Source organism: Triticum urartu, chromosome 3 (assembly GCF_003073215.2).
Source record: "Triticum urartu cultivar G1812 chromosome 3, Tu2.1, whole genome shotgun sequence".
NCBI classification, from domain to species: domain Eukaryota; kingdom Viridiplantae; phylum Streptophyta; class Magnoliopsida; order Poales; family Poaceae; genus Triticum; species Triticum urartu.
In genome coordinates, this window is record NC_053024.1 from 745,832,257 (window position 1) to 745,842,127 (window position 9,871).

At 45.1% G+C, this 9,871-nt stretch overlaps 1 protein-coding gene across 1 annotated transcript; it reads left to right on the top strand.

Annotated features, from left to right (window-relative positions):
• The first annotated feature begins 4,212 nt into the window (after positions 1–4,212).
• LOC125546427 (probable protein phosphatase 2C 38) lies at positions 4,213–7,891 on the top strand. Its single transcript, XM_048710693.1, has 4 exons — positions 4,213–5,191; positions 5,402–5,769; positions 5,961–6,197; positions 7,081–7,891. The coding sequence occupies exons 1-4, from the start codon at positions 4,870–4,872 to the stop codon at positions 7,312–7,314; spliced, it is 1,161 nt and encodes a 386-aa protein (XP_048566650.1). The 5' UTR covers positions 4,213–4,869; the 3' UTR covers positions 7,315–7,891.
• Positions 7,892–9,871: the final 1,980 nt, after the last annotated feature.

The window sequence follows — 9,871 nt, forward strand, 5'->3', positions numbered from 1 at the left end:
CTCCCTATTTCTTTCCTGTGGGCAGAGGCAGAGGCTCCATCTAAACAAAAACCCAGCTTTCGTTCTCCCCTTTTCTATCCACATACTCAATGCGGAACAGAGAGATTCCAAATCTAAACTCGAAGGAGAAGGAGAAGAGAAGAAGCAAAGGAGAAAGGTCGTCCGTCACATGGGCTACCTTTTTCTTCTTGTTCTTCTCTCCCAAATCCCACCCCCGACCCACCGCGAAGCATCCTTCTCGGAGCATCTCTAGCAGATCCCGTGTGAATCCGGCGAAATGCGTTTTCCGGCTGTTTTAGCGATTTAGGCCAAAAAACCGTCCCGAGCAGGTTCGCTAAAAAGGGCCCGTCCCATAAAACTTTTACAGGTGGCTCGTAAACCGTCCTCGGTTCCTCCATATATGTGGGCGCCAGGGCATTTTAGGGTTACTGTCCCGCAATCCCCTCACCCACCTCCGCCGCAAAATTCATCCTCCGGCGACAAATCCCTCAACCTCCGGCGACGTTTTGCGATGTATTTGACCACCGGATCTTGCCGGAGATGGCGTTCGCGGGTTCCGGGCGTGGCGGCGGCGGCGGGTTCGGTGGCCGTAATTGGCGCAACAACGGTGGGGCCGGAAGCTCCTCCCTGCATCCTCCGGTGTCGGAAAGGAGCGGGGAGCAGGCGCACTGTCTCGCAGCGCAGACGTGGGCGACTTTCCGTCACCCGGGCGGATGTTCGATCCGTCCATCCAGCGACTCCGGGCGGCCCAGCGCGCGTGGTGGGAGGCGAAGGAGGCCACCGCCACCGGAGGTGCAGTTGCGGCTGCGCTCGTGTTGGCGGGACCTTTATTTTTTTTCCTTTCGTTTTTTTCTTCTTTGACTGTATGCATTTTGGATGATGTCTTGGCGACATCTTATAGGTGTAGAGGCTGGATGTAATTGGTATCTTCGCGATATTAATTTATTTGCCTTTTAAAAAAAAACTGACGGATGTGCGTATCTTTCTTTTTTCAACAAACCAAACATAGTACGTGTATTTTGGCCGTTAAATGTGATGTGATGTTGAAATCAAGGATGAGATACAATACAAACAACTACTTGTTGAGTTTCTATTTATTTTTGTAAATGTTAAAAAGTTGACGTCAGAAAGGAAAGGAGGTATTTCAGTCATGAATGGTAACCCGATCAAATTCTCAGTGTGATGAGAAAGATGGACAGTTAGCATGGCCACTTAAATAAACATCATACTCACAGCTCAACCGTTAATTAAATGTAATGTTGCACCCCGAGTGAACGTAAGAATACTCAGATGTGTGTGCTGTTCCCAAGTCCTTGAGATGGCCAGCATCCATGCTCATGGTACGCAATAAGTCATTTCCCAACTAAGAAAGGAAAGGAAAGGAAATGAAGTAGTTCAGTCATGAATGGTGCCAGGGCATTGCTCTGCCAGAAACGGAAGGTGTGTGGTGGTTGATAGATGCCTGCAAAAGTTGACAAGAATGTTTCTTCTTCTGTACCGCGGCAACTTGGGGATCTTAATTATCATCCATCCGTCCAAGCTTTTGTCCTAATAACAATATTTGTGCAATGTTGCATTGTCCTGTTATCCATGCATATGCAGTGGTCTTGCCCGTCGATCTGCAATGCTACTACATTTATGCAAAACAAAAAACAAAAACATCTTACATTTTGCTACATATGTTTTAATGAATATGAGGAAGAAGTGTTCACAAGAAGAGGAGCAACTCAGGCACTATTTCAAGAGACAAGAATGTGTCCAAACACAATTAATTAATCCGGCCAACTCGAGACACAGAAGAGAAAATAAGAAAACCATGTTGTCTGCCTCTTGATTTCAACCTAAAAATTGGCTTTATGCATGCATGCTATGCTAAACCTCCTCTGACTGTCATGCATTTCTCGTATCTTCTTTTACACTTCCTCCTTTCCGGTTTATAGGGCTCAACTCAAAAATCTCACCAACCAAGGTAGTATGATTAACTAGCCATCTTTTCACCATTTGTTCCATTGAATTGGATCAACAATGTGGAGGTACAATTTTCTATGAGAAAAAGGAGCGAGCTGGTTGTAATACTTCTCCTAGTCATCAAGAGTTGACCCCGGCCCGTTGCCATTCGTTGTTTAATTGTACTCTAGTGAGTACAATGAGTAGCTAGTTAGTTGTACCACCGGGTCAAACAATTTCACCATTCTAAACCAATGGTGTACTACTAGCAACAGATTAAGAGCTTCGGCCGATCGAATTCTGTGTGTGATGAGAAAGATGGACAACGGCCACTCAAGCCTAAATGTGGACCCGCGTGGACATGAAGAAGAGTAGAAGGGTAAAACATAACCAGCTCACGACCAACAACACGTCTATTTGCCTCTTAATTTCCACTAAACCTCCTGAGCTTAACTGCCATTCATCTCGCATGATGGATGTGTGTGTCCTTTTGACCGGATATATTATCTGGTCATCTCTTTAGCACGTGGATGGAGGTGCAAATTTCCATGGACAAAAGAAAAGAAAAGAAGGTAGAATTAAAGGAGAGGAGTCCTAGTCACCAACAGTTGACTTGAACCCATTTGCCATTGGTTGGTTGATGATTATACTCCTTTGCCATACTATGGGCAATTGATTAACTAGCTAGTTATTTTTACTGCCAGTCAAACATATTCACCCTTCTAATTACTGGGGTATTAGCAACAAAAGAGGAGGGCCCTTGAAATCAGCTTCACCTGTTTTTGTTTCATTCTAGAAGAGAAGAGAAGAGAAGAGAAGAGAAGAGAAGAGAGAAGATAATAAATCTAATTGAGACAAAACGTTACTCACCAAGTTTTACAGTTAACTAATGATAACTAGAGGGATTATTTTTCTATATATTACAGTATAACGCGTATGTGAAGTCCAGTACTACATCCAGAGGAAAAGATAAGCTGACAAGGACTATGCAGTAGATGATGAAGGCGTGAGCTACGGTGTCACTATTGTATGTATTCTCTTAAGAAAAATATGTAACAGCTTGGGTATCTATTCTAACATACAGATGGGAGTATCTTCTTATTTTAAATTTAAAGAAAAAAGGACAATACAAACCATCATACGCGTATTTCTGCCCTTAAATATGATGTTGAAACCAAAGCTAGGATACAAATCCAAATTATGGACAGCCCAGGCCGTCCTTATATACAATTTTAAAACAACAATGGAACAGCTTCAACAGTATATGTTTATAGTTTGGTGTGAATTTCATAGATGTCATCTTATGCAATCAAACAACGACCAAACTTGATTAGGAACATACTACATTTAAACTAGTTATAATAGGGGCCAAATTTGTTGCATTTACATATATTTTGTGACATTGAAATGTTGTTCATTTTCAAAATATGTGATGTCGTTATTCAACACTGCTAGCTATTGAGAAGACTAGCGACGGTCCTGCTCTGCCTTGATCGTGGCCTCCTCCTCGGAGTGACGAGCGAGTAGCTCGATCTGCTGCCGGTCCTCCTTGTCATTAGTTGCAGGGCTGAAGCGCTGCTCTCCATAGAGGGCATCCTCCCCTTTGTGGACAGAGAAGTCGAGCACGACCTTTGTTGGGTCCCCAGGCTTGGGCTTGGCCTCGACGAGGGTGGGGAAACGAAGGGGACATTGTTGTTCTCATCTGAGTCGGTGTTGGGGACGTACAGGGTGCACGACACGAGTAGGGACAACATCGGTGACAGACGGTACGATGGCGCTTGAGGTGCCAGATCCACGGCGCCCCTGCCACGAGAGACGCTAGTGCCACACGTCCCATGATGTGTCACATAAGGATGCTCCGGCGGCCACGACAAGTGCGGCGCAGGGCACACAGGATCCGCACCAACAGATTCTTTCTTCACGAGAATGCCGAAGCAGTATGCACGATGCGTTCAAGCGGGACAACATTGTTCGGCGACTAGGTGGCGGTGCCTATTTTTTGGTGCCGCTGGTAAATGAGATGACGAACCATAAGAGGTTATTAGTAGAGTGATGACATGTGACATCACCTAGAGCTGCTCTAATAATAAGAAGAATAATGAAAATAGTAATAAAAAAATGGGGAGGAGAAACAAAAAAGAGCGGGTATAAATGGAGAGGGGGACAGGGACCAAACAAGTCCCTCTCACTCTGCTCTCTTCTCATCTCTTCTCTTGCTGTGGGCAGGAGCTAAAAAAACCAGCTTTCTTTCCCTCTTAGTAGTTTTTTCTATCCACAAACTCACTGCAGAAGAGAGAAGGAGAGATTCCAAATCTAAACCTTCCTCACATCATCACATGGCCTCCTCCTCCTTCTTCTTCTTCTTCTTCTCCCCCTCCTAAGTTGTAAATCACCTTCCCCTTCCCCTTCCCCTTCTTCTCTGCCCCCTCCTCCTCTGCCTTGCTTCAACAGCAACAACAAGAAGAAGAAAACCAAGCAGCGGCGGTTTCTTTGAGCCCCAACCCTTGCTGCCCGGCCGCCCGATCCATTCCCCGGTCTCCCAGCTTCCGATTCGCTCTCTCTGCCCAATCTCTTCTCCGCCGCCCCGATCCAATCCCTACCTCTCTCTGCTTGCTCCGCCACCAACCCTACGCCCAAGACGATTTCTCCCCGCTTCCTTTCCATGCGCCGGAGCTGGAGCCGGCCGACTAGACTACTCTCCCCGTAGAGGATTCCCATAGCCTCCTCCTAGCTTAGCGAGCTACCCCCGACCCGACCCTGCCCTCACCAACACCCCACCCAAGCTCGGATTTTTATTCTATTCCCCTTCCCCCTCCCTCCCTCCAGAGTAGGTTGCTTCTCGCTCGGGTCAACCCGCTCCGGACCTCTCCCTCCCCGCCGGATCTCGCCCACCGATCCCTAGGCCACCGAGAAGAGCAGGGCATGGTGGGGCAGACCATGATGCGCATCGTGCGCCCCTGCTTCAAGCCCTCGCTGCCCGACGGCGCGCAGGTCGTCGCCGCCGGGGGCGGCGGCACCAGGGAGGGCCTGCTCTGGTACAGGGACGCCGGCCGCCACGCCTGCGGCGACTTCTCCATGGCCGTCGTGCAGGCCAACCAGCTGCTCGAGGACGCCAGCCAGCTCGAGGCCGGGCCCCTCGTCGCCGCCGACGGGCCCTGCGCCACCTTCGTCGGCGTCTACGACGGCCACGGCGGGCCCGAGACCGCCCGCTTCGTCGCCGATAACCTCTTCCACCACCTCAAGAGTAAGTAGTAGTATGCATCGCTGTGCTAAACATCTTATGGATTGCTAGGTAGGTGCTAGTTACATGATGAAATGTGATGGGCCTTAGCTTGGAATGACATGGTAGCTCATCCTATATGTTGGTTCTCATTGGACTCTAGTTTCAATGAATATGGCGGCCAATTAGTGTTAGTTTGTTACTCATAGCTGATTGATCATTGCTTCGATGCAGAGTTTGCGACGGAACAACAGACAGTCTCGGCCGACGTGATACGCAGATCCTACGCTGCCACGGAGGAGGGGTTTCTGAACCTTGTGAGGAAGCAGTGGCTCATCAAGCCGCAGATCGCCTCGGTCGGTACATGTTGTTTGGTTGGCATTATCAACGAAGGTGTTCTGTACATAGCAAACGCCGGCGACTCCCGTGCTGTCCTCGGGAGAGTCGAGCGGGGCGCCAAAGACATTAAGGCAGTTCAGCTCTCGTCCGAGCATAACGCGAGCTTTCAGGAGGTAAGGGATGAGCTAAGACAGATGCACCCGGACGACCCCCGGATCGTGGTCCTCAAGCACAACGTTTGGCGCGTCAAGGGCATTATTCAGGTATATTTCATTTTGCTGGCTTCAGTTTAATGGATGATGTCTATAAATATCCATGTAAAATTTGGGCCAGAAGTTTATTTAGTAAGGGTTTCTATTTGTGCCCCCATTTCATGAGTTAATGCTGCCAAGAGCACGCCATTTGTACTTGTATAATTAACTCATGCTCTGGCTTTTCTCTGCTTTGTGTTCAGGTTTCCAGAACGATCGGTGACGCCTACCTAAAAAGTTCGGAGTTTAACCGCGAGCCTCTTCTGGCCCGGTTCCGTATTCCAGGGCCCTTCCATAAACCGATTCTTTGTCCGGAACCATCCATAGAAGAACACAGACTGTGCGCAGAAGATCAGTTTGTTATATTTGCGTCAGATGGACTATGGGAGCACTTGAGCAATCAGGAAGCTGTGGATATAGTTCATTGTTCGCCTCGGAATGTAAGCCACACTTCCTCTTATACAATTCTTTTGCAATGTACTGAACTATGTTCCTGTTTTAGGCTTGTCTTATTATTTTGTTGATTCCAAAAATAGTTCACATCGAGTGTTATATCAGAATGACTTGTAAGGACCATCGAGAGCAACTCTCCTTTACTCCACAACCTTCAGTTTTTTCTGGTTCGTATTGAGTGTCGTAGTTGTGATGGTTTGAGCATATGGCTACCCAGTGTCTTCTCATTATATATCCGATAAAATTTTGTTTGATGAAATTGCTTGAATGGCTCCTCAGGGTAAGGGAGGGACCTGGGTGCACTCTCATTCCTTTAGATGAAAATTGGTGAAATCAGCTCACAGCCTCACACTGAGGTCTGAGAAGTTACAAAAAATTATGAATAAATCTACAACATTGACAGAAGACGCATATGGTCTATCGTAAAATTTCATACCGAATTTGTTTTACACCAGAAAAAGAAGGCAATTTTGGTCTTGAATAAAAGCTAATTCGAATTTGGCTGTTCAACTACTATTGATAGCTAATTTTGTCTCTCTGTTTTCTTCCCAATATGTGAATAAGATTTAAAAAAAATGAAGTTCTGTGAGGTAGCCGCACTATAGCAGATTTGTCCTGCATCAATGTTGTAGAGTTTTTCATAGCTATTTGGTCTTCGATTCGGTATGCTTTTGCTGATTCCACCTAAAGAGGTGAGTGAATTCAAGCGCTCTGTTTGAGAACCGCCAAGTATTATTTGATTGAAACTTTAGCAAAGTGAAGTTGCATTTTAGAAGTTCCAAATTGTAATTCCCTTTCGTCGACTTGTCATATACCCTGAAACTTCAGCTGTGAACTACTGGTTGCTAACTGCTACGAAAATCTTTGCAGGGCATTGCGAGACGACTAATAAAAGCAGCTCTGCGGGAGGCGGCAAAGAAGAGAGAAATGAGATACTCAGACTTGAAGAAGATCGACCGCGGGGTCAGGAGGCACTTCCACGATGATATTACTGTTGTGGTATTATTCATGGACCCTGCGCTTGTCAGCAGGAGGCTCTACGGTGGGCCGTTGCTTTCGCTAAGGGGTGGTGGCAGCACGCCAACGTTTGCACAGAAATGCTGACCATCCATGACTGATGCTTTCTGGAAATATCCTCCTATATATCGTTCATATCTTGGGCTGGTGCTCTCCACACGACTTGCAGACACTGCGTAGAGCGGTGCGTGGAGGAGCCGTATTGTTTTGACTTCTAATATGTACAGATAGAGAGAGAGGCGTTGTTCGATTCGATCGCCGCGTCATCGGTGTGATGACATGACCCTCTGTTGGCTCGCTCGCTCGGAGAAACCTAAGCTGGCAGCTGCAATGCATAATTTGCAGGTATCAGCTGGCGTTTCTCTTTTCGCGGGGTGGATGGACCTCAACTTGAGCAGTACTTTAAGAAACATGGGATTGAGACATTGCTGGATGCTGTTGTTACATCTCATGGCTTCTACTTCATTTTGCAGCTTCTTCGGCTTTCTGTCCCACATTGTATAACTTTTTAAGGTTTATAAGCTGGATGCAGCTCTGTGAAGTGTGGATGTTGGGGCAGAGTTGGATTAGCATTAGCCATGGACTTTGTAAAGAGTATATGTCCATTTTGCCAAGACATGAAGGACTAAAAATATATATTCTACTTTAACTTGTTGAATCATCAGTATTTGCTTCCAGTGTTTTTAAATAGAAATCCACATACATGGCTGTACACATTAGAAAGGAATCGTGATTTTGAGTTGAAACGCCGTGTGGCTCAAGTAGCGTGTTTAGTTGATTGTTTTCTTTTTAAAGTTGCATTGTATGCATTGCATTGGATTTGCAGTCCAAATGAGTGATTGATGATTAAAGTATCATACTGAGATTTTGTCACTCGCTTTGGGATCATCTAATTGATCTTTTATTAGTGTTTGATGAAGATTGTTTTGGCAGTTTCTTGTCTATGAGCCGTTAGTTGTTTGGAGGGATTCCTCATATGAGAATCAAGGAATTTCGAGGCACGTTAGTATCAAAAAAGTGGAAGGAAACAATAGTGAATTGACGTGATGATGAGTCCATTTTAGCTGAAATAATGTTGTGGATAGTAACCACAGTGGGATTTTAGCCGAGTCCATTTCAGGTTCCCTCTGTTTCAGAATGTACACTGTATTTCTGTCAGTTAAAGACAAGCAAGTTACAAGTGATTATTATGCTGTTAATATAAATCATATAATAACCAGTACTAAGTTTTTTTTAGTCCCCGCCTCTGCTGCTGTTAAAATCTGGGTAAAATCACTGTTGAAATTGAAATTGAAAATTGAATTGGAGAATTAAATCCTGTTTTTAGTGCCCATTTCTGAACCTATGCTAATCTTGCAAGCAGTATAACACCAGGCAATGTACTCCAAAATACTATAATAAGAACTGGAGTAAAAGATGACTGCATCTCACAGAATATAATAAGTGGGGACTCTTGGCTAAATATGATAGTTCTAATTTGTGTTACTCAATGAAAGTAGAAGAAAAATGCGGTGGACATACACTGAAGAAAAATGCAAATAATTTTATCTCACGGCATGAATGTAAGTATCTTTTCCGCATTCATGGTCTTGCAATTGTGGTGTATCTACCCAAGGTAATCCTAGAAATGAGTTATATCAAGGACAATTATGCCTTGAGAGAAATTCAGTTAAAATGATAGGAGTACATACTGTAAGATTTAAGTAGTTAAGATTACACTGTCACTGCTATACAGGGCTGAATCTTACTGTCAGTTTATCCATGACTAGCCACTGCTATAAACTACTCCAACGTACTGTATGCAATTCAAATTCAGCACAAACGTTTGATCATCTCACTCTACTTACTGTCAATTGGCAGGAGTATAACTGTGAATTGTCCAGGGCTGAATCTTAAAATGACAGGAGTATGTTAATTATCCAGGGCTGAATCTTGACACTGTATTTATTTGATCATCTCACTCTACTTACTGTCAATTAACACTCTATACACTGTCAACTGTTTGTATGCAATTCAGCAAAAACACATATGCTTTTTATAGAAATGACAGGTATGCAATTCAGCAAAAACATTGCAGCACTGCAACGTTTGTATGCAAGAATCTTAACACCCCATTCATGATTCTGGAGTACATATAGTGCTCATGGTATGAAGCCCCTGCATTCATAATTTTGGAGTACACTGTATGCACTTGTACAGCATTCAACTATAGCGAGTGAAGATTTGAGCCCGGCTAGCTTTTCAACATCCAGGAAGCGCGGCGTGGGGGAAGCAAGGCGGCAGCGGGGAGGCGGCGCCCGTCGTCAGGTTCGGTCGGGCAACCCGAGGAGAGCGAGGAAGAAGAGGACTTGGGGTTCGAAAAGCTTTCGAGCATCACATGACAATCACGTATTGTTGGGGATCAAAAGAAAAAACTTGGCAACGTGATCTTCTTTTTTCTCTCATGCTTGTTTGTATTCCCATCAAAGTCTTGTTAGTGAGGCGTTTGTTTATCTAGATGAAGCTCGCGGGAAGCAACAGAAGATACGGATACTTTTTTTTTTTTTGAGAATCAGAAGATATGTTCTCAGTTCGGCATTGCTGGAGAGCCGGAGGAAGCAGCGGCCCTGCCCTCACCAATGGTTTTTTTTCATTTTAGTTTTCT

Excerpts from the sequence above, each read along its gene's own strand:
- LOC125546427 (XM_048710693.1), top strand. The coding sequence starts at position 4,870 with ATGGTGGGGCAGACCATGATGCGCATCGTGCGCCCCTGCTTCAAGCCC. Across the intron at positions 5,770-5,960 it reads GCGTCAAGGGCATTATTCAG|GTTTCCAGAACGATCGGTGA; the intron begins GTATATTTCATT and ends CTTTGTGTTCAG. Across the intron at positions 6,198-7,080 it reads TTCATTGTTCGCCTCGGAAT|GGCATTGCGAGACGACTAAT; the intron begins GTAAGCCACACT and ends AAATCTTTGCAG.